Below are 26,605 nucleotides of genomic sequence, written 5' to 3'. Positions count from 1 at the left end.
ACCATTAATGGACAAAGTGTACAAGGATCTTCACCTTGCTGGCTGGTCACACTAGGAATGAGCCAGCTCTGTGACCCTATTTCACTTCTGGAATATAGACTGAGTTGTCCAAGATGGTACTGGTAAGAGTCGGGACTTGAGCTCATGTCTAATCTTGATACAAAGCTTACTGTTCCCACTAATCATCCAGTTCTCCAAAGTCAGGCAGAGTCCAAGGTGGGGAAATCTGAGGTATAAATCACTCTTCAGTTCCACCTGGTTCAGCAGCATTGTTGGCCCCAGCCCCACCCATTTCTACCTCAGTTTACTAGGGTGACTTTTAGTTAAAGTGATCCCTTTAGGCCTCGGCCTCATCTGTAAAATAGGGAGTTAGCTCCTCTCTGGCATTCTGCGGATGCTTCAGGCCTCAACTTCTGTTGTTCCTTGGCGCCTTGTAGGGGGTTAGGAGGTGGGGGCGTGGAGGCTGTCTGATGAAGCCTGGGGCCTGGAACTGCGGGACTGACTGCTCTGGCCAACAGCGTCTTTAAGGCTCTTGCTGTGAAATCCTAGCATTGTGTTTGCGTTCACAGTACGGGCAAGCGATTTAGGTAGGGAGCCCTTTTGTTTCTAAACAGTTAAAAGAGGTAAAGCATCAAGACCCCCAGGTGAGGTGTGAGGCACGGATGGTTGCTGTAAGGTCAGCTGAGGGCATTCGATGGATCTGGAGGAGCTGGAAGAGCTAAGCAAAGGAAAGGAGGATTCTAGTCTGGGATGTGCACGGATGGTTGTCACCTCTCTCCTCTTTCTAGTCCTCCGCAGCCCTTTCGGCTCCAAAAGGGGGTTAAACAGCTCCAAGGATTCCTGGGGCTATGGAGGAGGGAAGAAGGCAGAATCTGACGAGAGAAAGGGGCGTGAATCGGGGTAGAAGAGCCCGGAGGCGGCCTCTGAGGGATATTCGTGGTCGAACAACCGTCCAGAACCACTAGCGGAAACCGTTCCGGTTAGCGTACCCGAACTCTCGCTCTCATCCGGGTACTGCGGCCTCTGGCGGTAAAGAAAGGGCGGGGCCTCAGGGGCGGAGCCTCGTTTGGTTGGCCGCCTCGGGCTCCGTAAGTCCTCCAAGAGGCCAGGTGAGGCCGTCCCGTGGTCCTCTGCGCCTGGCCTCTCTGGCCTGCAACGTGTCTCAGGGGCGGAGGCAGTAGCCACGGAGTTGGCTGTGTTGAGAGTCGGTGTTCGCTGTCTTTTCGCTCGTGCCCGTATCTCTATCGTCGCTCTAGGCTCCCCACGGGCCGGCCCAGGACCTCAATATGTCGTACAACTACGTGGTAACGGCGCAGAAGCCTACCGCAGTGAACGGCTGTGTGACTGGTGAGGCTGCCCCGGCCAGAGACCCCGGCGGGGGCGGGAACCCAGGCCTAGGGAGGCCGGCGGCCCTGGGGGCGACAGGCGCAAAACTTGAGCTCCGGGAATGGAAGGCGCTGGCAGGCGCGGAACGTCCGCCTCAGCTCTCGGCCTCAAAGGAGCTGTTCCAGCACGCGCCCTTTGAGCAGCGGAAGCTGCTATTGAGGGTCTCTTTTGCTCATAGGAGGTCACTTGGCATTGAGGACTGGCCCAGGCCCGGTGGGACAGAGAGCGAAGTATGAGCTGTATGTGCATGGTTGATTGAGCCCCGAAATTGGCCTCCTGTGGTCAGGGGAAAGGGGCGATCATGATGGGGGTTTGGGAGTCAGAATTTTCCGGTGGGTGTCCAGGAGGTGGAGGAATTTGAGCGATGTCTGCACCCGCCTCGAGGGTGAAAGGCCCTCTCCAGACCCACCCTTTTGCCTGGAGCTGTTGTTTACTCGAGGGCGCTGCCGGAGAACTAGGTTTGGTTGGCCGCTCAGCGTTCAGGCTTTGGTTTGTTTGTGTGCATGGCCCTTTAAGGGCATTCACATCCCCAACCAAAGAACATTCATCTTGAACTCTTATTTTTAAGTGTTCAACCCTTAAATTCGTGTATTTATGTTGATGCTAATCATGATTTCAGAACAAAAGTTTCTTGTTCAAAGCCCTGCAGAGGCCTGAGTGGTAGTGTAGAATCCTCGGGAGGTGAAGGGGTGTGTACGCACAACACGGAAAGCTCTGGGAAGTTTTTTGTTGTTGTTTTTGTTTTTTTAAACTTCACTTTCTGGTGAAAGATCTAGGAGGCTTTGGGTGGGAACTCAAGGAAACACACACTTTCTCCATTAGCTTCTAAATTACAACAGTGGACAGTTGTACTTTAGAAAGGAAAGCCATTGGAAGAGTTTTCGTGGTCATAGTTTGTTGAAGGACAGGGCGTTGCCCAGTCTTAGGACATGTTTAAAAATCTGATAAAGGATGTAGCTTTGTTGAATGTGTGAAACAAGATAAGGTGCTGCGTTTGGTGAGGGGGCAAGGTACTTATGTAGCTGTATTAGAGGTACCCAAAAGGCCCATCCTCCAGCTACAAAAATTAGAGGCTCTCTTCTTGCAGGACACTTTACTTCAGCGGAAGATCTGAACCTTTTGATTGCTAAAAACACAAGATTAGAGATCTATGTGGTCACTGCAGAGGGCCTTCGGCCGGTCAAAGAGGTGGGCATGTATGGAAAGATTGCAGTCATGGAGCTTTTCAGGCCCAAGGTAAGTGGTCCTGGTTGGGCTAGGCAATGAAAGAACCCCTGGTTGCCCATTTTACATGATCTGTTGGGATGAGCAGAGAAACTCTTCTTAAAGAGGGAGTAGCAGTCTTTTACAAGTTTCCTATAAGGAAAGAGAGGTATTAGGGAGAAAACTACAAAGTTGGTTTCTTTAGGGAGGAGAACTTGAGTTTGAATGTGGGTAGCTTCGTTGTTAGTGATGCAGAGGGTAGGCTGTAGTATTGGTCCTAGCTTCATTCCTTATTCATTCTCACTTAAAGCACCTTTGAAAGCAGGATTTCCCTGTTTACGAAAGGGGGTAGCAAGGCTCACTCCCCAGGATTACTGTGAAGATGAAGTGATTTATTTGCACAGCGCATGGCACATGGCTAGCATATCCTATTATCTTAACATTTTCACTATTAGAACTATTCAGCTCTATCCAAATTGCTTCAAAACGCAAATGTTTTTGAGGACTGGGTTAGTAAGACTTTAAAGATCTATTGTAGCTTTCATTGTTATTACTACAGATTTTTCTCTCTCCACATACTTAGGTAAGGGAAAAACATTGCATTCTTCTTTCAGAACTTGAATACAGTGAGATGAATTTAAGAGGACCTTATAGAGCAGAGAGATAGAGAACTGTGATAACAAGGCCTAGTTATTTACCAGCCTCTGACCTGTCCGTTTGTACATACCCTTAGGGGGTGTGTGAGCTTAGTACATGTCACAGGGAGAGTAGAATTTGAAAAGTTCTTTAAAAGCTTAGCATTCTTAAAGAATGATGTTTAAAAGGCTGAATAGGTTGTTCCTGTTTTTGAAAGAACCTCTTTGATAATATGATGTTGGATTCCAGGGAGAGAGCAAAGACCTGCTGTTCATCTTGACTGCAAAGTACAATGCCTGCATCCTGGAGTATAAGCAGAGTGGCGAAAGCATTGATATCATTACAAGAGCCCATGGCAATGTCCAGGTGAGGTGGCTGCTTCAGGCTGGTCAGTTTTTCTGGTAGGGCTGTTATGACTCAGTGATGAACATTTAACTGTTAGGGCATCACTCTGTGTGATCAGAGAGATGGGGAAAGCCCACATGGCTTGAACTGTTTTGATAGTCCAAGGGAAAGTGAATAATTCACCTCATGGGAAAAAACAAATGTGCTGATGTTTGGGCCCCCTGGCTTGTTGGGTGATCTTATGACCTCATCTGCCATGGAAAGCATTGTACCCAGTATCCTCTGCTTCCTTCTCTGACTATTGAGTTTCTTTTCTAATTCTGTTCCCCCCCCCCCCCCAGGACCGTATTGGTCGCCCGTCAGAGACTGGCATCATTGGCATCATTGACCCTGAATGCCGGATGATTGGGCTTCGACTCTACGATGGCCTTTTCAAGGTCATTCCACTAGACCGAGACAATAAAGAGCTCAAGGCCTTTAATATACGCCTAGAAGAATTGCATGTCATTGATGTCAAGTTCCTGTATGGTTGTCAAGCACCTACCATTTGCTTTGTCTACCAGGTACAGGATCTGAGGAGAGAGGGAGAAACTGGTTTGGAATAATGGGTATGGGATTTTTAACCAAAGGAATGTCTGTCTGGATTTGGGAGCAGGATAGGGAGAAGTGTTAACTATTTTCTAAAATGTTTTGAACAAAACTGTTAATAAGGGTCAGGTTTTCCCTCCTGATATTTTGGTTATACTAGTACTTGTTTGGGGGCAGCAAGTACACTCAGATTTATAGCAGGTTTTAATCCTGAGATTATACTCCAGTTGTAGGCCTTGGGGATTTTATAGGGTGACCTAGTTTATCCTTTGTTTGAGTCTCTTACCAGCATGTTAGAGGATTATAAAAACTTAACTGTAGAAAAGTGATTCAGAACTTGCCTTTACAGGCCAAGAGAAAGTATCTTGATAGTGCTTTACATTAGTCTTTGAAAAAGCAGTTCATGTTTTGTCTAGCACTCACTTTCTGGTGACTTGCTGGCTCTTGACTTCTATTTTAGTCTGTGCCTAAAATTTTAGCAGAGCTGATCCTGGACAGCTGTTCTCTGGTTCAGATTTGTTAGGTGGGGGTGGGGCACAGAGATTCAGACTAACATGCCAACATCTCGGTAAAATCTCAGCATTTAACAAAGGGCCAGAATGCATGAGGTCAGGTTACTTGCCTGTAGTCGAATAAATGATGGAAGAAAATGATGGTCCGTTTCCACACAGAATGGTGGAGTATGTGTGCCTGGGAACACTTACGTAGCTGTGCAGAGTAATGGAAATGTGTCGTGTTTTTGTATATATTTTTTGGTATCACCATAAATGCTATAGTCCTGAGACTGGTTAACATAAGGTTGAGCAAAGCTGAAAGTAGTAGTTGAGGATGATTTTATTTGATCTTATCAACTATCAGAACTGAAACAAAAAACGTTGAATTTCTTTCCTTTTTTCAGTTTTGTAAATAACAGGTCATTAAAAAATAGTGTTGACCACATGGGGCTGGCTCTGGCTCTGTCTGTTCCCAGGTCAGGGCTGCCAATTGTGAATGCTCGTCATTTCTCTCTGTGTCTCAGAGGCCCAAATTCATCTTCACTTGAACTTTTTGTGAAGATGAGTGCTTCCCTACTCATTGATGGAAAAGTTTTATCAACTGCAAGTGACTGTTTTGTGCCAACAATTAAATTTGATGAATATTGGGCACCTGCAGTATGAAAGGTGCTTCAGCTAGGCACTTCACGGACTGTCAGAGTGGCTGAGAAGTGCTTCTTGCCTTGAAACACGTGATTAAATTCCTTCCATGATTTCTTAGACTTTGGTCTGAGCTTGATTGAAGCCATCTTCTGTTGGCTGAATGTCGTTTTCTCCCCTGCTCTTTAGCCTCTTAAAGGTGACTTTGGCAGCCCCAAGACTGATGTGAGTCATGATTCCAAAAAAGGAGGGGAAGAGTCACGATTCAGAAAAAGGAGAGGAAGATGGAGTTGACAGTGGCGGGACTGAAGCATTTTTGACTACCTTTAAGGGAGCAATAAGTTCTATTGTCTCTGCGGTCACCTCTTCAGAATACTCTTGAGAATTGTGTCAAACAGGGTCTGGGTAGATGGCTCAGTGGTTAAAGTGCTTGCTGTGTAACCATGAAGACCAGGGTTCTTTTCCTTAGAACCCACCTAAAGAACTGGTGGGTGTGGCGAGGTGCCTATAATTCCAGCCTTAGAAGGTAGAGACAGGCTCCCCAGAAGCAAGCTACCCAGCAAAGGTAGCTACATAGATACCCTCTGGGTTTGATTGAGAGACCCTGTTTCAATGATTACGGTGGAAGAGCATTGAAGGATGTTTCCTAACATCAGTGTTGAACCTCCACATGTACTTGCACACATATGTATGCGTATGTGCCCCTCCCAGTACACATAGAAAATGGGGGTGAAAGGAATTGCCAAAATAATTCTTTTTAATCTCTTAGATTTACCTTCAGTGTCTTTCCCTCTAGTTATTTGGTATTCTTTGAGGGCAAATGAAGAGCATATAGGGTATATCTCTCAGCTACGTGTTTAGTGTGGCAGGTTCAGTTTTCGATTTAAAACTTTACTGGTTGCTTGAATTATTAGAAACAGAACATCTTAGACCTTGCAGTCTACCCAGAAATTAATCACAGGCTCAGCAGGTGACTGTCAGTATCCTGACAGATAAAAACAGGAAAGTTGATATGACAGGATTATCAAATTGTGGGAGGTGGTGGCTTGTCCCTTACAGGACCTGTACAGTCTGGGTCGCCTTAACTAACCATTCCACACTTTCCACCCAAGGATCCTCAGGGGCGGCATGTGAAAACTTATGAGGTGTCTCTTCGAGAGAAGGAGTTCAACAAGGGCCCTTGGAAACAGGAGAATGTAGAAGCTGAAGCTTCAATGGTGATCGCAGGTTGGTGGGTTTGGGGGAAATGGTGTTCCATGCGTCTGATCTGGTTCCCTTCCTCATCTTCTTCTGCTATTTCCATACACAGTGTTGAGCTTATGTGGTTTTACCTCCCCTTAGTCTCCTTTCTAATGGCTTTTCCATTTCTGACTTTGAGATTTTCTTTTTGTATTCTTCCCCCCAAAAGTGTAACTTTGCTATTGGGGTGCATGCATTGTCTATAAAACATTGAGAGGGATTTGCAGAGTGTCACGTGGAGATGTGACCACTGAAGGGAGCTAATGAGCTTATCTAATCTGACTTCTTTCACAGATGAGGAAACAGGCCAGTGGGACTTGCCCATGCCTGTGCATAAGAGGCAAAGCTTCGGCTAGGATCCATGCCTGTCACTCTTCATCTTATACTCTTCTCCCTTACATTATGTTGTCCATTTCACCCAATAGGAAAGTTTTTAAAGTTCTAAAATGATATTATCTTCTTAAAGGTGGCCTTGATGTAGAGAGTATTTGGAATCAAGCTAAGGAACATAAGTAGAAACAAGGAAACAAGTAAAAGCCTTTTGTTAGAAAAGGTCAGAAGTGCAGGGGAGAAACTGGGCTAGGCAGGGGTGGGAGTGCTTAGGGGAAAGCGTTGAAAATACCCCCTACCCTCCTGAACGACAAAGCACCAAGAGTGGAAATAAAATTACTGTGTGTCTTTGCTGCCTCTTGGCAGTTCAGAAGTACTGAGTCTTTTAATGGTGTTGTTTTTTTCTTCTGCAGTCCCAGAGCCTTTTGGAGGAGCCATCATCATTGGACAGGAATCAATCACTTATCACAATGGTGACAAATACCTGGCAATTGCCCCTCCTATCATCAAGGTGAGCAAGTATTTTACCCTTTTCTTACTTGTATCTTTACTTCCTTGTTCTTGACTGTCCTCCCTTTTTCTCCATCTGTCAAGATATTCATACATGTCTGTCACACTGGCCACTATATATAAAATGTTAGTTACTCTTCAAAAATACAGTGAGTTTTGCTTGGTTTTGCTTAGCTTGCTTGCTAACTAGGATAAATAGTGTTCACTCTTTTGAAACATTGTAATTTTTTAGAAGGGAAGTTTGAGGTCTAGAATGTACTCAAGGGTAGAGTGCATAACTAGCATGTATGAGCCTCTGGGTTTAATCCCAGCCACCAAGGAAAAAAGAATTTTAGAAAATGCTATTGAATGTAGTATTTTTAGGGTTCAAATAATACATTGATATATTATGTCGACTTTAAAAAACAAGTCCTAATGAGGGCTGGAGAAATGGCTCAGTGGTTGAAGAACACTGACTGCTTTTTCAGAACATCCAAATTTCTCAGCACACACCGCTGTCTATAACTCCAGTTCCAGATCTGATGCCTCTTCTGGCTTTCAAGGGGTGTGGTGTAGTCTGTGGTAGCATTTGTAGTGCAGTGAGTACATGTGGCTGTTTATTACTGTATCTCTCTCTGCATACATGGTTTTTTCCTTTCTTCTTCTTTCCCCTTCTCTGTGCTGAAGGTTACCCCAGCACATTTCACATATCCTGCCTGAAAGCTAGAACACTGAGTTATAACTTCAGTTCTTTTGTTCCAGGTCTATGTGTTTTTGTTTTCCATAGAATATATGAGTAAAGTTTAAGGTGTATTGATTGACCTCTTCAAAAAATTATCTTCAGAGTATAAAGGCTGCCTATTTTCTGTCTTTTGCGTCTTATAATATGACCGACTTCTTTGGGGATAAAATGGCTGAGTTTGGATAAGGCAGTGGTCCAGGGGTTTGGAAAGCACTCTAAAGGCTTGGAAGATCCTGACTATAATGACTGCTTCCTCCTGGTTGGCAGCAAAGCACTATTGTGTGCCACAACCGGGTGGATCCTAATGGCTCACGATACCTTCTGGGAGATATGGAAGGACGGCTCTTCATGCTGCTTTTAGAGAAGGAGGAGCAGATGGACGGCACTGTCACCCTCAAGGATCTCCGAGTGGAACTACTTGGAGAGGTAGGACTTGTCCCTGCTCCTGTCTTATTCTAAGTGCATAGTCACCCAGATGTGTGGTCCTGCACTTGGGGAACTAGGATGCACAACACTTAGTAAGGGGTTGTCAGTTCTACTGCAGAGGTTTTTGTTTGTTTTTTCCACACAGGCTTTCTCTTTGTATTCCTAGCTGTCGGGAAACTCACTCTGTAGACCAGGCTGGCCTTGAACTCAGAGATCTGCCTGCCTCTGCCTCTTGAGTGCTGGGATTAAAAGAATGTATGCTACAACCTGGCAGAAGATTGTTTTTTGAATGAGTTAGCTACTGAAGAATATTACATGTTGTTAGGTGACATCTGAAGCATAAAAACCCATGAAGAACCCACAAACAAAGTAGCTAAAGATAAAGACTAAAAAGCTACATTTACTAAAAGCTATACATATGTGTCATTGTACCTTGCTCATTCAGCCTCTCCCCCAGCCCTCTTCTGGCAAAGCTTAATACTTAAGTAGTGACTTTGAGAGGTATCTAATTATTTTGTGCTAAATAGAGGTGTTGGGTTTGAAGTTACTGTTTGGAACTATCACCTACAAAATACGGGTTTTTCTGGGTGGAACAGTCTGAGAAGTGGACAGTCACAGTGTTAAGACGTGATTAATGTGTCCTAGGGATCTAAAGAATTGTTTAGTGAATTATGGCTGTGGGGCTAGTCTCCCAGCTGTCACTTGATTGGGTAGGACAATATTGGTGACCATAAAGGTTGATTCTAATTTCCCTGATCTGCTGCCTTTCTTCTAGACCTCCATTGCAGAGTGCTTAACATACCTCGATAATGGTGTTGTATTTGTTGGGTCTCGCCTAGGTGACTCCCAGCTTGTAAAGGTAAGAAAACATCTTCATGGTTTTCTTTTCATCGTGCTCATTAGTCTCTTCATTAAATTTGTTTGTTTTCTCTCAGCACACTATCTACCTCTTTACTTTATTAATTTAACTTCTTACCTGTGTCTTAATAATTTTCTAGTAAACATGTCTGGCAGAGTAAAGGTCCCTATACATTGAATGATGAACAAGACCCAGTTTTCACCCACCAGTGGTTAAAGGTCTAACGTAATAACATTGTTCCCTCTGTTATAGACCAACTCCAGACAATCCCCTTAGGGAACATGCTTTTAAACATTTCAATTTAATTTATATTTTTTCTTTTTTGTTCTTTTTGTTGTTGTTGTTTTAATAATTTATTTAATTTTATTTTATGTGCATTAGTGTGAAGGTATCAGATTCGTTGGAACTGGCATTACAGACAGTTGTGAACTGCCATGTGGGTGCTGGGAGTTTGGAAGAGCAGACACAGTGCCCTTAACCACTGAGCCATTTCTCCAGTCCCTTGTTGTTGTTTTTAAGACAGGGTCTCTCTAAGAAGTCCTGGCTGTCCTGGAACTCACTCTTAGAACAGGCTGGCCTTGAACTCAGAGATCTGCCTGCATGCATCAACACACCTAGCCTAAACATTTTAATTTTGAAAAATGTACTGCTTCTGTGATCCCTATGCATGGGACTCTAGGTTTGACTGGTTAGTGGAGACAGCTTTGTCCCATCCTAGAAGAATCTTTTGGACTACAAAAGACAGTTCTAGCAGGATTGAGAGGGTTTTTTGCTTTTTGTTTTTTTTTAATAATGTGGCTCTATTGGGGATGTTCTGGGACTAATACTGTTTTTTGTTTTTTTTTTCCTCTTAGCTCAACGTCGACAGCAATGAACAAGGCTCTTATGTAGTGGCCATGGAAACTTTTACCAATTTAGGACCCATTGTGGATATGTGTGTGGTGGACCTGGAGAGGCAGGGACAGGGTCAGGTAAGGGGATGTCCTCGAAATAGATGCTTGGTTGCCTATTCAGCTGTCCTTGCTTGCTTATGTAAAAAGAGTGTACACTGAAGATAATATAAGAAGCCTGTTTACTAATCCTGATGATGCAAGGATACCTACCATTACTGTGTGCCTGTCTTGGTGTGCCAGATACTGTACATTCATTTCCTGTAATTTCACGAGCACCTTGTTAGATGTTCTTTTGCTTATCCCAGAAGTGGGGAAACTTAGAACTGAGAAAGATGTAGTAATTTGCCCAAGGTCACCTTGTTAGTAGAAAGTTATGTTTGACTCCAGTTATTTCTAGTAAACCAGGTTCCAGGATCTAAGCAAGCTTGCTAGGAACAGCAATAGGAAGTTTTTGCTTTTTGGACTAGGTTATCTTATCTGCTTGGTAAATTTGAGAGGCTCTGGAGATCAACCTCTCCTAAGTCTGCAGCCTCAAATCTGGTTCCACAGTAAGGGTCATGGGATTTAGGGCTGGCATGGTATAACTGCCCAAGTCTCTTGAAGGGTTCTTGAGAAACCTTTTCTCTACTTGCAGCTGGTCACTTGCTCTGGGGCTTTCAAGGAAGGTTCCTTGCGGATCATCCGGAACGGAATTGGAATCCATGAGCATGCCAGCATTGACTTACCAGGCATCAAAGGTAGCCTCTGGTGGACAAAGGATGCAGCTCTTACTTGAGTGACTTTGGCCTTTGGCTTCATTACATGTTGTGAAGGCATTTTGGTGAGAGCTAAAAGAAAACATCAAATGAGGAGTAAGGAAAGTCATAATGACAGATCATGCATAGATGTTCGTGTTTAAAGTACAAGTGAAAACTTTAAAGTATTGATCAAAATTGGATATTAGTATAGAGGAATGTAGAAGCAGGAACTAAATGTAAGGGAACCAATGGAAAAAGGAAAGGCTACATAGTGACACTTTTTGGATATAAACAAGTTGGGCATAGTGATGCACACCTTTAATTTAGAGGCAGGTGGGATCTCTTGAGTTTGAGGTGAGCCTACTCTACAAAGAGAGTTCGAGGACAGCCAGGATATGTAGAGAAACCTTGTTTCAAAAGGGAGAAAGAGAATAACCTAAAACCATGATACTAATTTAAACAGCTGTCTCATCAGCAAGTGTAAGTGAGCTAGTGTCACCTGTTACAAAGGAAAAATGATTACTAAATCATACAGCAAAAACCAGCTCAGAGATGTGTGCAAGAGACATAGCTTTAAAAAAGCAAGTCATATTCTAAACAGATTTTGGGAGGCAGAGGCAGGTGGATCTCTGTGAGTTCAAGGCCAGCCTGGTCTACAAAGCAAATCCAGGACAGCCAAGGCTACACAGAGAAACCTTGTCTCAAAAAGAAAAGAAAAGAACAGGCTGAAACAATCAGCCTTCATGTGAGCACAGTTCATTAGAATTGAGAAAAAGAGGCAATTCACAATAACAAAATCCACCACCACCACTACCCACCTCCCCCGTGCACCAAAGCAGAAACATCCCCAAACCCAAGGAATATATGAAGGCTGTTACAAGAACTTGACTCCTAAAGGATTGAAAAGTAGGTTGATCGAAGGAGATAGCGCAGTGAAGAAAGCACTTGTCCTGTGTGTGTGAGTTCAAATCCCCGGGACCTATGAAAAGGTAGGTTTGACAGGAGGCAAAGTCAGGATTCCAAGAGCAAGCTGGCTAGTTAGAATAGCAGGAATTGGCCAGCTCCAGGCTCAGTAAAAATGAAAAATTAGGTAGAGAGCTATTAAGAAAGATTGCAGTGTTGACTTCAATCTTCTGAAGGCACAAGTAAGCACATGGACTCTTGTTGGCTATAAATACGCGTATACTCAAAAAGAGGAGTGATCCAGTAAAAAGATATGCCAAGTCTACAAAGAAAAACTATAAACATGTTCTTTTGACTTAATGCCTTTTTTCCTTAATGCCTCTCAGTAAAGATACCTATAGCTTTTTTTCTGTGTTGATCTAAATTAGTCCACATAGAGAAAGAGAGTAGTGAGGAAAAACTTTAAAAAGATCAATGAGAAGAAGCTTGTCCTGCATACTAAAACATGTTTCTAAGCCTCAATGAAAGCTGTAGTTAGGAGATGGGGGTGGATACAGCTCAGTAGTAGAGTACTTGCTGAGAGTACTTGCTAGCATAGATGATGTCCTAGTTTTGACCCCTGGTACTGCAAAAGGTGGTACACACCCGTGGTGCTCCAACTGCTCCAAGTCTCTCACAGGATTGCTTGACCTTAGGTTGTCAGAGCCTACCTGGGCAACAAAGAAGAACCATTAAAATTAAAATGGTTGGCTTGGTGCATAGATAGAGTCTTATTGGGATTCAAAAGTCTAGAAACAAGACACAGTTCCACATGAAAATGTGTAATCAGTGGTGGCATTCCAGTTAAGTGTGACACCATTGGGACTTCAATAAATAGGACTGGGATGATTGTAGCCATTTGGGAAAGATAATCTTTGAGTCTATTATATAAAGAGCTAGGAAAAGAAGTTTATGAATTTCTTCATAATTTTGGAGTGGGAAAGATTTATTTATTTATGTATTTATTTGCAATATTGGAGATTGACTATTGGGCTTTACCTACACTACTCGACAAATATTCTTCCCCTTGGTTATATTCCAGTCTTGAAAGATCTTATCTCAAAAAAGAGATTGGGAGAGTGAAGAAGTCACTCTCCTCACATAAGGTCCCAGTATGTACCTCTGGCCTCTCCATACTCATGTACTTGCATCTCTGCACATGTGTAATGGTCAACAAATACGGAAGCAAAAGATTGTTAAATTCAGCTCTGTGAAACATCAAGACTTGCTCAGAAGCAAAACAAAAACAATTTGCTAAGTTAGAAATGGCAATTTAGATAAAATAGTTGGAGTTCATCTTAGAAACCCTATCTCTGTAAATTAAAAGATTTTTACAAAAAGAACATTAAATTCTTGTCCCCAGATTGGCAAAAGACTTAATAGGCTTCACCTACAATAAAAGAAAGATACAAAACAAGAGTAAATGAGCAGCCAGGCAGTGGTGCACGTGCCTTTAATCCTAGTTAGTACTTGGGAAGCAGATACAGGTGGATCTCTGAGTTTGAGGCCAGCCTGGTCTGCGGAGTGAGTGCCAGGGCTACGGCTACACAGAGAAACCCTGTCTTGAAAAACCAAAGGGGAAAACAAACAAAGTGTGGCCTAAGGATGGAGAATGTGAGGCCAGCCTGGGCTCCACAGTGAGACCTTGTCCCTGGCATGCCCCAGGCTCTTCCCAAAAGAAACAGCAATAGGAAGTAAAACATGCTCCTACACTCTTTAGAGAGGGACTTTTATCACCTAGGTGAGTTTGGTGATTCTCCTACAGCTTTCCCATGGCCTTCATGTACATAAATTGAGAGAAATGGAAACTTACTCCTTATTGATACATATATCTCTCCAGTTACAGTCTTTTGGTAGAGCTGTAGCGTGTAAAATTAAAAGGCAAGGTGTAACACACTGTATGATAAGCAGTTTCACATTTGTATTTGCTTGTAATATGAATCCTATTTCCCTAATGAAAACATTCGTATGAACAATAACTCCTGCTGATTACTAAATGGGGGTTCATAAGAGCTAAGGTGAGACTTGAAAAATATTGCTGTTGGGATTTAACTGGTGCTTCACATTCTAGGTAAATGTTGTACCACTGAGCTTTATTTCACAGCCTGAAATTCAGATTTTAAGTTTGTGCCATGAAAATAGTACACTATCTAGAGTCAAGGTAAAAATAGAAAACATTAGTCTCAATTTTTAAGATCCAGTCTAAAGAGCAGGAGGGAACAAGGGATTTCAACTCAGGACTATGACTCAAGGATTTCTCTGCCCCTCTCCTGTCATAGAATTAGTACACCTCTTGGGTGCTGGTCCATGGTGTACTTTTTTATGCTTTACTCCTTGTTCCAGGTTTATGGCCACTGCGGTCTGACCCCAGTCGGGAGACTGATGACACTTTGGTACTGTCTTTTGTGGGCCAGACAAGGTAAGCCCAGATCTGGTGATGCTGTGCTTATGGGATGAAGGTACAAGGTTGGGAAGCTGGTCCCAGGCTGATCTGAGTCTTCCTTCCTGCTGCAGAGTTCTCATGCTAAACGGAGAGGAAGTGGAAGAAACGGAACTGATGGGCTTTGTGGATGATCAGCAGACTTTCTTTTGTGGCAATGTGGCTCATCAGCAACTTATCCAGGTAAAGGCTTAGAGGGGACAAATGACCATGAATTAGAATGCAGACCTAGAAGGCAGGAGTAGCTGCTACTAGATTTTATATTAGTCCATTTTTATAGCACTAAAAATAATGTAGAAGTTTTAGGTGAGGGGGAAAAAAAAAGCCTTAAAATACCTGATTTCTTGTTATAAAGAGGTAACTCTTTTAAGTAAATCCTTTTAGCCTTATTTTCCTCTTATCAGCACCAGGATATCAATTTACATTTTCTTCTATAGACTGGGATTATGATGAATATAATTTTATTTGTCTGTAGCTCTAATTATGTCATTTCTTTTGAGACACTGTTTTTTGTCTTCATTGTAACACCGACACAAAAATAATGGTTTTTACTTGTTTGAGACAGTCTCTTTACATAGCCCTATCTACCCTGGGAGTCACTATGTAGACCTGGCTGACATTAAAGGCATGTGCCATTACACTCAGCCCTATGTGAGAATATTTGAAAAGAATTTGGAAGATAGCAAAGCACAATAAATTGGAAAAAAAAAACAACAGTCGTTCATTAACACCCACATGACTATTGGCATGTGTTTGCACTTATTAATTATGCAAAGCACTTGCTCTATGCTGGTCCTTGCTTGACAGGTCTTCAGGAGGCAAAAGACCTTCTGTCTCTTGTTTTCCGTGAAAATTTGGTTTCTGAGCATCTTCCCAATACTCATCCATCTTCTCAAGTTTGGGGTGCCCTTTCAATTTTTGTACTCTTTCTCTTTGCCATTCTCAGGGGTCTTTAATACCTTAGTATTAAATAGCAATTTATCTTTACCCACTGGTTTTTCTTTAGCCAGCTGGCTGGTAAAAATCCAGAGCAGAACTTCTGTAGGTTTGTGGGCCAGTTGTAGGAGGATCACAGATATGAGTGCTTGCTTTGTTGGTGTTACCTGAATATTGGTGTGAAGATAGACCAGCTCATCTATTACTAAAAAGCTTTCATTTCTAGTCATGATGGGTAAGATGAATTAGTAATAATAATGTCATTCTTTCTGTTTCAGTAGTGGAATAATTTTATGCAACATTTTAGGGATTAGGGTTTAGCTAAACGGTGGTGTGTGCTTAAGCATGCATGAGACCCAAGCACCACAAAATATTCTGTAGTATAGCTTTGCAGGCATTGCTACTTTAAATAATTTTATTGACTCATGATCAGTAAAAATACATGTATATATTAGAGGTGTGATTTTAGTGTTACGAAAAACTGAGCCTGGTTGTCCCTGCATCTGAGCCCATTGATACCTTGCTGAGGGTAGCACTTGCCATCGCTCCAGCAAGCTTCTGAAATAGACACACACACACACATACGTACAACGTATAAGCATATTAAGTAGCTTTAGGCCTATTTCCTTCAGTAAAGATGATGTCTGTTATAGTTAATTTTTGAGAGACTTTGGGAAAAGTACATAGATTTGGCTTTCCATGTTCATTAGTCGTATTCATGTATTTAACTGTGGATTGAACAAAAAACAATTGTGAATTGAGTTCCTATTAAACACACACATACATATTGTAGTATGGGTGGGCTAGTAATATCATTATTCCCTAAGCAATGTAGAATAGCAGCTGTTTATATAGCATTTACATTGTCTTAGGTCTTATAAAGTAATCTAGAGGTCTGGGGACATAGTTCAGTGGCAGAACATTTAAGGCCCTGGGTTTAATCCTGAGCTTCAGAACAACTAATCCAGAGTGATTTATAGGATATAGAAAGCTATGCATAGGTTAATGTGCAAATACCATACCATTATAGGAGGGATTTGGGCATCTGCAGATTTTGGTATCCTTGAGGGTCCTGGAACCAGTGGTTTGACTGTATGGTAGAAGAACTGTAGTTTATTGGTGTTGCAGTTGGGGGACAGCACTGAACCCCCTTTACACTTCTGGAAAGATCCTTGCAGATATTTAGAGGTCTGTTCTTTCTCTAGATCACTTCAGCATCTGTGAGGTTGGTCTCTCAAGAGCCCAAAGCTTTGGTCAGTGAGTGGAAAGAGCCTCAGGGCAAGAACATCAGTGTGGCCTCCTGCAACAGCAACCAGGTGGTTGTTGCTGTGGGAAGGGCACTATACTACCTTCAGATCCATCCTCAGGAGCTCCGGCAAATCAGGTGCATGAATATCTTTATGTCTGCTTAGTATCCTCTCTGTTCTGTGGAGCTTCTTTGGTCCTTAGATTCCTTCTTCTGCCATATTCATTTCTCTTTGTTCAGCCACACAGAAATGGAACATGAAGTGGCTTGCTTGGATATCACCCCATTAGGGGATAGCAATGGCCTGTCTCCACTTTGTGCTATTGGCCTCTGGACAGACATCTCTGCCCGTATCTTGAAGCTCCCATCCTTTGAACTACTGCACAAGGAGATGCTGGGTGGAGGTATGTGCTTTTGGTGTCCTGGGTTAGGATCCCAATCAGAATGTGGAACAAGAATTTAAAGTCCCTCTTTTCCCACAGAGATCATTCCTCGATCTATTCTGATGACCACTTTTGAGAGTAGCCATTACCTTCTTTGTGCCTTGGGAGATGGGGCGCTTTTCTACTTTGGGCTCAATATCGAGACAGGTGAGGAAAATACTGAGTGAGGGTTCTTTCAGAAATATGGGAGTGTTGGTGGCACAGTGTTCTTCGTCTTGGAGTGTGGCTTTGAGTCTTAACCAGGCAACTATTGTTCTGTTTTCTTTTCTTCTCATGCCATACTTTCTGTAGGCTTACTGAGTGACCGTAAAAAGGTGACATTGGGCACCCAGCCTACGGTGTTGAGGACATTCCGTTCTCTTTCTACCACCAACGTCTTTGCTTGCTCGGACCGGCCCACTGTCATTTATAGCAGCAACCACAAGTTGGTCTTCTCTAATGTCAACCTCAAGGAGGTGAATTATATGTGTCCCCTCAACTCTGATGGATATCCTGACAGGTGAGCCTGTTTTCTTTCCTAAGCAGGAGTCACTGACTGAGGGCATCATGTTGCTTCTCCCACCCTCCTCAGCCCACCCACCAACCCTGACCTAGGTTTCACCCTAGTGTCAAAATAACTGGTGGGAAGTGTGGAACAGGGGTTTTTATTAGAAACATCTGGAAGGTTTATGCAAGGCTGTAAGTATATATGTGAGGTAGTATAATGGGTAGTGTAATTCTAAAAGGTACAGTATAGGGTTTTTTGAGTCCTCACATTCTGAGGTTATTAAACTGGAATCTGTACATTTCAGGAGTTTTCAGATGAGTCACGTGATTATTTAAGTTTAGATAGGGTCTTTTTCTGGGAAGAGCATGAGGTATAGAAAGGTTTCACTCTGTGTCCCTGGCTGGCAGGGAACTCAGAGATCCAACCTGCCTCTACCTCCTGAATGCGGGCATTAAAGGTATGCGCCACCACATCTGGCATTTTCATTTAGAACTCCAGATTTAGTGATCAGTATGTACTTAGTTCCATTCAGCAGCCATAGTGGAGAGTGCTTGATAGAAATGCATTGCTAAAAACACTGAGGGTTTGGGCCAGCCAGTAAGACATTGATTCACTCTCCTACCCAGAGTTGTGATTCTCATCTACACCTTGGCAAAAGCTGTTAAGTCTACCCAGACTAGTTTTATATGACTATCTCATTGGTGGACCCAGGCATCAGAATTAGGTCTTCCTGGGCTGGAGAGATGGCTCAGAGGTTAAAAGCACTAGCTGCTCTTCCAGAGGTCCTGAGTTCAATTCCCAGCAACCACATGGTGGCTTATAAACCATCTATAGTGAGATCTGGTGCCCTCTTCAGGTGAGGAGGCACATATGGAGGCAGAATGCTGTATACATTATAAAAAAAAAAAAAAAAAAAAAAAAAAGGTCTTCTCAAGTGAATGTCGGCATGAGTTGGGGTTAAAGCCCTGCTTTGGCGCAAGCTGGTTTAATTCTGTCTTGATCCTTCCTTGTTAAGTTGCTCTAAACTGCAACTCTTCTTTACAGTTTGGCATTGGCCAATAACAGCACCCTCACCATTGGCACCATTGACGAGATCCAGAAACTCCATATTCGCACAGTTCCCCTCTACGAATCTCCCAGGTGAGGGCAGACAAGGGGAGCTGCAGAGGGAGCTGGTAGATAGTACTTCAGACTTTTCTGAGTGGCATAGTTCCATACTTGTTTTGCAGGAAGATCTGCTATCAGGAAGTGTCTCAGTGCTTTGGGGTCCTTTCCAGCCGCATTGAAGTCCAGGATACCAGTGGAGGCACAACTGCTTTGAGGCCCAGTGCCAGCACCCAGGTGAGCACAATGGTCAAGGAACGGTAGCAGTAGCAATGGGCAGGCTTTCTTCAAAGGGTGAGATAGAAAATATTCTGGCTTTGCAAGCTATATGGATCCTATCCCAACTATCCACTTTTACTGCTGTAGCCTCAAAGACAGTGCGGTTAGTTGAGTTGTGATAAAACTCTACGTAGATAGGTGGTCATGTAACTTGGTGGAAGAATGCTTGACTACATTGTATAGACACTGGCCTCCATGCCTAATTCCATATACACGGCTTGAAACGACCCTCATCCCAGACTTGACAGCTATTACTTGATAACCTTACAACCTTAGCAGTTTCTTCTTTTATCAGTTTGAATGCTCTGAACCGTGTGTGTAGTTGAGGACAGAGTGGTATAACTTGAGGTTTACTGTTAATTGTGTAACCTTAGTTCTGCAAAACTAGCCTTCAGGATTTTTAAATTTTTTTTTTGGTCTGTGAAACAAGGGCTGTAATAGGTGACCTTAAGAGGTAGGTAATTAACTCCATGGAGATAGCGGTGGATCACTTTCTTCCATTCTTTCTCTACACATCTGATAGGATTACCTCCCTTAATCTAGAGGACACAGGTCTTCAGTGTCTGAGCATAGGTGTATGTACCATTGTGTGTGCCTGGTGCCTGAAGAGGCCAGGCGAAATGTCAGATCCTCTGGAACTGGAGTTGTAGGTGGTTGTGAGCCTCCATGTGGATGCTGGGTCCTCTGTAAGAGCAGCAAGTACTCTTAACTGCTTAGCCATCTCTTTAGCCTGTTCACTCCATTTTATTTTTTTTGTTGTTGTTATTCTTTTGTTTTGTTTCGTTTTTCACTCCATTTTTATATGAAATGACTCTTTCTGTTGGTGGAGTCCATTACTATGGAGGTTGTTTGAGTTAGTGTTTTTAGTTTTGCAAGATTTACTGGTAGCATTGCTATTGAATTGTTTTCCATGATCCTTAGATTTGGGGCCAGCATGTCATGTGTGACCTGGCTCTCTACCTTCAGATCCCAGTGTACTCTATGAAAAATTGTTCATCTGGCTCTGCTGCTTTGCCAGCATGAGCCTTGTTCACACTCTGCCTTGTGCACCTCCAGTCCCTGTTCTGCTTTAAGAGGGATGGCATGCCTTTTCTTTGTTGGCAGGCCCTGTCCAGCAGCGTCAGCTCCAGCAAGCTATTCTCTAGCAGTACTGCTCCTCACGAGACCTCCTTCGGAGAAGAGGTGGAGGTGCACAACCTCCTCATCATTGACCAGCACACCTTTGAAGGTGCAGATGAGCTTTTCTGTCCTTTTCACCTACATCCTCTTTATAAGATAGCCTGTTCTGGGTTCAGAATGTTCTGGAGCCTATCAGGGTGGTAGACTCCGAAAAAGCAAAATTGGGGATGGGGCAGAGAAAAACACCACTGATACGTATTAGTTGCAGTAAATCAGGAGCATTGGGTATCCTCGCTGGCACAAGCTAGTGGGGATGAACAGTCTGAAGAGTCAAGGGCAGCAAGTGGCTCCTGTTCTTAAACTGCCTAACCACAGCCTCACAGAAGCATGTGATTGTGAGCGGGAATGGGGGCAAGTATCACCAGTCATTCTCCTCTCTCCTCTCCTAGTGCTTCATGCCCATCAGTTTCTACAAAACGAGTATGCCCTCAGCCTGGTCTCCTGCAAGTTGGGTAAAGACCCCAACACATACTTTATTGTGGGTACAGCCATGGTGTATCCTGAAGAGGCGGAGCCCAAGCAGGGTCGTATTGTGGTCTTCCAGTATTCTGATGGTGAGTGGGCAGTCTGGGTTATGAGGGGTATGAAATCCTGGGAAAGCAGGTAGCTTCTGAAGATCTCAGAGCCTAAACAAAACGACTTGGAATGGGCACCATATCTTAGGACCCTCTGGAGATACTCCCATTGCCTTGGGATTTGTGCTTCAAGCAGTGCTTCATCTCAGTACATGATGACTTTCTGTGGTTTTTCTTTTTCTTTTTTTTTTTTTTTTTTAACTCTTACTCTTCTCTCATACATTACATCCTATAATTGCAGTTTACCCTCTCTCCCCTCCTCCCAGTTCCTCTTGGTTTCTCAAGTGCGAGGGTTGGGTCAAAATTCAAGCCAGTGGGGCAACCAGGGTATGCACTTTTCTAGGTAAGATGTAGGCTTATAAAAAGACTAAAGAGTATTTTTCCTCCTTTCCCTCAGGAAAACTACAGACCGTAGCTGAAAAGGAAGTGAAAGGGGCTGTGTACTCTATGGTGGAGTTTAATGGGAAGTTGCTTGCCAGCATTAATAGCACGGTGAGGTCCATAACATATGGTCTCGTACTTTAGGTTGTACACTCTTGTCTGTAAAACATCTCTCTGTTAATGCTGCTAGGGGTTGCATGTTTGTTAGGGTCAACAGAGTAGTGTGGTAGTAGAGAATGGACTCTAATCTGGAAATTAGGGAACTGAAGTTGAACTGGGCTTTAGAGGGTTATGGGACCCTCCATGGTTTGCTTTACTTTTGGATTTGGATTTTTTGAGACAGGGTCTTTATGTAACTCAGGCTGTCCTGGAACTCACTATGTAGACCAGGCTGGCTTTGAACTCACAGAGATCTGTCTACCTTCTCCAGAGTGCTTAGATTAAAGGCATGCACCACTATGCTGTGTCTAGGAACCCCCATGTTTATTAGATCCTGAGTGCTGTGGAGGTTAAGCAAAGGGCCTCTGAAGTGAGATGTACCATATCAAAAGAATATTTCATTTAAACAAAATGAACCAACCCATGTTATCTTCAGTGTCCTTTAAATACTAGTGTATTATTAGGAAAGATGTAAAGTCAGCAAGGATTATAGCCCTGTTGTATGGGGTAGGGTGAGAGTTAGCTGAGTATTTGAAAGTGTGTCAGGATGTAAGCTTCAGCACTGGGAGTACATCTGAGCAAACAGCTGAGGGGCAGCTTGGAAGGTGCTCCTTCTTAGTGCTGATGAGTTAGGAAGGAGTTGTTACAGTTATTTTTATAAAACTGTTTGGGTCTCTTCTCTAAACCTGGCCATCACACAAACAGTTGACACTTTTATATTTGTGTAATAATAGGCTTCACAATACAATAACTGAGGAGTTATTACTCTATTCTTAACCCTCTATGCTGATATTTTCTAACCCACCCTGCTCTGTAGGGAGTGGAGGATTAAATGGGGGACAGTTCTTCTCCAAAGCCTAATAAGCCCCCAGGCTTACTCATCGTGCCTTTCCAGGTGCGGCTCTATGAGTGGACCACAGAAAAGGAGCTCCGAACTGAGTGTAATCACTACAACAACATCATGGCTCTCTACCTGAAGACCAAGGGTGATTTCATCCTGGTGGGCGACCTCATGCGCTCAGTGCTGCTGCTTGCCTACAAGCCCATGGAAGGAAACTTTGAAGAGGTAGTGCAGGGACTTGGGCACAGACTTCTTGCATACAGTGTAACCCCTTAGCTACGCTCTGTCCATTTTGAGATTCCCTACCCTCACCTTGCTCATCTTGAAATCAAATAGGCTCTATCTCTGGGAAATTACAACCAAATGGCCTTTGTTGGCTAGTTGTAGGGTAGGGTGGGGTGAGGTAGGGAGAAGGTGGGACTGGGTGGTAATCTCTAAGGTGTCTAATTTTCACAGGGCTGCGTCTTCTGTAGGGTAGGACCTTGGCTTCTGACCAAAAGCTTGATGAATCTCAGAATTTGATTCCAGGCATACTGAAGACTGTAGTTATTCCTTGTCTATTTTCAGATTGCCCGAGACTTTAATCCCAATTGGATGAGTGCAGTGGAAATCTTGGATGATGATAATTTTCTGGGAGCTGAAAATGCCTTTAACTTGTTTGTGTGTCAGAAGGACAGGTGAGTGGCCTTTGCAGGAACATGGCTAGGGCTAGGCCTCTGGGTCTGTAGGGTTGGGCATTTGGGATCATATATGGGTCTCAAGTGTGCCCCTTGATAGGTAGAATTTCTTTTGTAAGACTCAGAGTCTTTCTAGATTGACCTCCAGATGGTCTTCCCAGGATACTCAAGCACATAGTATCTTTTGTCAGTTGTGGTCCTGTGTTGAGGCGTCTGTAGGGAGATGGGTTCAGAAAGTGACATCTCATGTCTTTCAGTGCTGCCACCACTGATGAGGAGCGGCAGCACCTACAGGAGGTTGGTCTCTTCCACCTGGGCGAGTTTGTCAATGTGTTCTGCCATGGCTCCCTAGTTATGCAGAATCTGGGCGAGACTTCTACCCCTACACAGGGCTCGGTACTCTTTGGCACAGTCAACGGTATGATAGGTAAGGTCACTCCTGTAGGGCACGCCAACCTGCAGCAAAGCTCATCCCTGGCTTGTCTAGGTTCCAAAGTGTTCTGTAGCTCACTATCTTCTTTCTTCTCAGGGCTGGTGACCTCCCTCTCAGAGAGCTGGTATAACCTCCTGTTAGATATGCAGAACCGACTCAATAAGGTCATCAAAAGTGTGGGCAAGATCGAGCACTCCTTATATCCTTTCTTCCCAGAGCATCTCTGTCTGCTAGGAAGCTCATTCCAGCAAATGTGTTTATTGTGAGCTGTTTCTGGAAATGTTTTACTAGTTTTTGCACAGGCTAGCTTTTTTTGTTTTGTTTTTTAAAATGTGTACGTGTGTGTATAAGGAGGGCAGAGGTCAGCCTCAGGTATCATTCCTCAGGAGGTGTCTGCCATGGTTTTTGAAACATTATTTCTTACTGGAACCTGAAGCTCACTGTGTAGGCTAGACTGGTTAGCCAGTAAGCCCCAGTGATCCTCCTGTCTTCACCTCCCCCCAGTGCTGGGATTACAAGCCTGTTCCCCATGCGCAGCTTTTTACATAGGTGTTGGGGTCAAACTTAGGTCCTCATGCTTATGCAGCAAGTACCTTACAGACCAAGCTGTTTCCTCAGCCTCTCTTTGCAATTTTTGTGTGTAAAAAATTTCAGGCACACAGTAGTAAAGTGTGGTGAATCAGTAGTGGTGTAGTGAGTCACACCAAGCTGTGAGGCTCCATCTTGGCATGTACACTTATGTTAAGTTCTTCTACCAGGCCTACCTGAGAGCTCAGGTCCCTGTAGGAGCAGGAGAGGGTAAAGAGGCTGTAACCCCAGAAACTACAAGGATCAGCAGTTGAAGGATACCAGGTTCCTTTCCTGTACAGGAGCAGTTCAGGGAAGGCATGGAAAAGCTCCTACCTAGGTGACTGGCCCAGGGAGAGCACTGTCTGGTTGTTTTGCTCACTTTCAGGACTTTGGGTAGCCTGTTCTCTGTCTAAGCATTAGTTTTATTCAGGGCTCTTGAGGCTAGACTTGGATGGGCTGTAAGACATCAAATACACCTGGAGCAATTTGAGTCCATATTTGTCTGGGCTTTTCCAAAACTTTTTAAAGGCTACTCTGATAACAGTTGGATTAAGCAATTGTTTTTACATGACTTTGAATTCCAAAACTGTCTAAAAGTAGGATGAGTATTAGTAGAAACAGAGATTGTTTCCTATTTTACTTCTGTCTCCCTCTTGCTCAGTGGTGGGGGTGAGTGAGAGTAGGGGTATTTGCAGATAAGCTATGTTCTTTAACTCTCTTGTCCACCTGGAGATCCTTTCACACTGAGCGAAAGACAGAACCAGCCACAGGCTTCATCGACGGTGACCTGATTGAAAGTTTCCTAGATATCAGCCGCCCCAAGATGCAGGAAGTTGTGGCAAACCTGCAGGTAAGTTGTGCTATGTTCACACTAGGCCTTTTAAACAGGTGTCATTTTTGGAGACTTGATGACTCCAGGTTTTTCTCTTAGAATTCATGGACCCAGTGGCCTTTTGTGTCCCTCCATAATGCTCACCACCTAAAGAGGAATCTAAAGGGAAAGGTGGTGTAGTTGAGGCTTATGGATACTTCCTGTGTTGAGAACTCTTCTCAAGTTAGTCCCTTCACGTCAGCAAGAGGCCTGAGCAAAACTGGAAGGTAGAAAGAAGGTAGAGTTGGGTTCCTACAGGAAGTAAGGTTTTTCAATTCTGGAGTTCTGGAGGGCTCACTGGGAAGGGTGCTCTTGGGAGGGAATATTCAGTAGTAGAGGACTCAGAGCCAGCTTGATTTACCAGATCCCTAAAGGCCAGGTTTTTGCTGAAATCCTTTTCCTTGCTGCAGCAGTGGTAGCCAGTGGGCATCTCTGCTGAGGTGAGAGTACTTTGTCTACATGGCCCTTCTTCTCTCGTTTCAGTTTGATGATGGCAGTGGTATGAAGAGAGAGGCGACTGCAGATGACCTCATCAAAGTCGTGGAGGAGCTAACTCGGATCCATTAGCCAAGGGCAGGAGCTCTTTTCCTGACCCTCCCTAAAGGCGCTGCCCTCCTGCCTCCCCTTCCTTTCCCACCCTTGTTTTCTTGGCATGGGAGGCTTTTTCCTAAGCCGCCTGCCCCTAGAGCCACAGCTGACCTGTGTGGAAACAGGGCTTTTTATAACTAAAACCAGTTCACTAGAGACCTAGAAATGGGGTGAAAGTGGAATATTTTCTCCCTGGATTTTTACCAGCCATCACCTTGGACCACCAAGCCTTGAATGGTGTTACCAATTGGCTCCTTCCGGGGAGGACTTTTGTCATTCTTCGGCCAAGAAACAGCTCTGTGCACCTTTGTGTGTGTGTGTGTGTGTGTGTGTGTGTGTGTGTGTGTTATCTCACACTCATGCTTTGTCCTCTACTGTCTTATGTAGGTTGTGGGTGTGGGGAGGTTGAGTTAGGGGGAAGAGGGTCGAGAGGGTTTCGTCTTGAAGTGAGAACTTCCTTTTGCTTTCTTCTTTTGCCTCTGAGAACATCAGCCTGGAGGCCTGTCAGGCTATGGGCTGCCTGAGTGGAAACCTGGGATGGTGGATAATTCCCAAGCCACAGCCCTTTTGTCTCGGGGAACTCCCTTCTTCACAGAGAAGGAGGTAGGGGGCTGTGAATTGGTTGTTAGTTTCTGAATTTTACCAAATAAAGTAGAATCTAAGAAGAAAGATGTGTTTGGGTCTACTTTTCTCCTCTGCCCAGCTGCCCAGCACCCCTTGTAGACTCCACATTGGCTGCAGACCTAAGTGACATGCATATTCTGTGTGGTAGCTGTAGTCAAGGTCTTGCTTCTTGGAGAGTATATAGTATCCCGCCTTTGTTCGTGATTGGTTTGAGTGGGATTCCAAGGATGATAGTGAAATTCTAGAAGCACAGCAGTTATTTTGATTTTTTCTGCTAGCAATAAGGCAGTCTTGAGGCCACCTGGGCTGCCTTTTCTGTCTTCATTGTACAGCCACTGTGTATGATGCACAGCCAGCTCCAGGTCCCATTTTTCCACCCAGTGCCTCCCTGCTTCATGTTGTGTGTGTTTGTTTGCCTGTTTGTTTGAGGCAGGGTTTTCCTATGTAGCTCTGGCTGGCCTTGAACTCAAAGTGATCCACCTACCTGTGTCTCCCAAATGTTATAAAGGCATGCTCTACCACACCCAGCTAAGATTTTATTTTAAACTGTGTGTGTGTGTCTGTCTATATGTGGGTTTGTATATATTACTGCAAGTGAATGTGGAGGACAGAAGAGGGCATCAGATCCTCTGCAGTTGAGTTATAAGTGGTTGTGAGCTGCCTGATACAGTTGCTGAAAACCAAAATGCCTCTCTGTAAGAGCATTGTATGCTCTGAGCAATATATGCTCTAAACAGCTGAGCCATCTCTCCAGCTCCTGTTGCATCTTTTTTTTTTTTTCTTCTTTTTTTAGTTATAATTTTTATTTTTATTCCTTTGGCCCT

At 43.8% G+C, this 26,605-nt stretch overlaps 1 protein-coding gene across 1 annotated transcript; it reads left to right on the top strand.

The window, feature by feature from the left end:
* The first annotated feature begins 1,142 nt into the window (after window positions 1-1,142).
* Ddb1 (damage specific DNA binding protein 1) lies at window positions 1,143-26,308 on the top strand. Its single transcript, XM_055613881.1, has 27 exons — window positions 1,143-1,347; window positions 2,474-2,622; window positions 3,475-3,591; window positions 3,912-4,133; window positions 6,404-6,518; window positions 7,274-7,371; window positions 8,359-8,517; window positions 9,293-9,376; window positions 10,231-10,347; window positions 10,904-11,006; window positions 14,292-14,367; window positions 14,463-14,571; window positions 16,530-16,708; window positions 16,811-16,974; window positions 17,053-17,160; window positions 17,305-17,512; window positions 18,545-18,640; window positions 18,730-18,841; window positions 19,988-20,111; window positions 20,452-20,616; window positions 21,035-21,129; window positions 22,073-22,243; window positions 22,586-22,695; window positions 22,953-23,122; window positions 23,225-23,327; window positions 24,425-24,548; window positions 25,053-26,308. The coding sequence occupies exons 1-27, from the start codon at window positions 1,287-1,289 to the stop codon at window positions 25,134-25,136; spliced, it is 3,423 nt and encodes a 1,140-aa protein (XP_055469856.1). The 5' UTR covers window positions 1,143-1,286; the 3' UTR covers window positions 25,137-26,308.
* Window positions 26,309-26,605: the final 297 nt, after the last annotated feature.

Source organism: Psammomys obesus, unplaced genomic scaffold, assembly GCF_907164565.1.
Source record: "Psammomys obesus unplaced genomic scaffold, mPsaObe1.curated_primary_1811, whole genome shotgun sequence".
Taxonomy (NCBI): Eukaryota; Metazoa; Chordata; class Mammalia; order Rodentia; family Muridae; genus Psammomys; species Psammomys obesus.
Note: the sequence above shows the minus strand (reverse complement) of the source record. Positions and strands in the feature narration are given on the sequence as shown.

What these genes read in the sequence shown, in the direction of transcription:
- Ddb1 (XM_055613881.1), top strand. Translation starts at nt 1,287, where the DNA reads ATGTCGTACAACTACGTGGTAACGGCGCAGAAGCCTACCGCAGTGAAC. An exon ending in CAAGGAGATGCTGGGTGGAG is followed by an intron (nt 16,975 to 17,052) that starts GTATGTGCTTTT and finishes CTTTTCCCACAG; the next exon opens with AGATCATTCCTCGATCTATT. An exon ending in TCTGATGGATATCCTGACAG is followed by an intron (nt 17,513 to 18,544) that starts GTGAGCCTGTTT and finishes TCTTCTTTACAG; the next exon opens with TTTGGCATTGGCCAATAACA.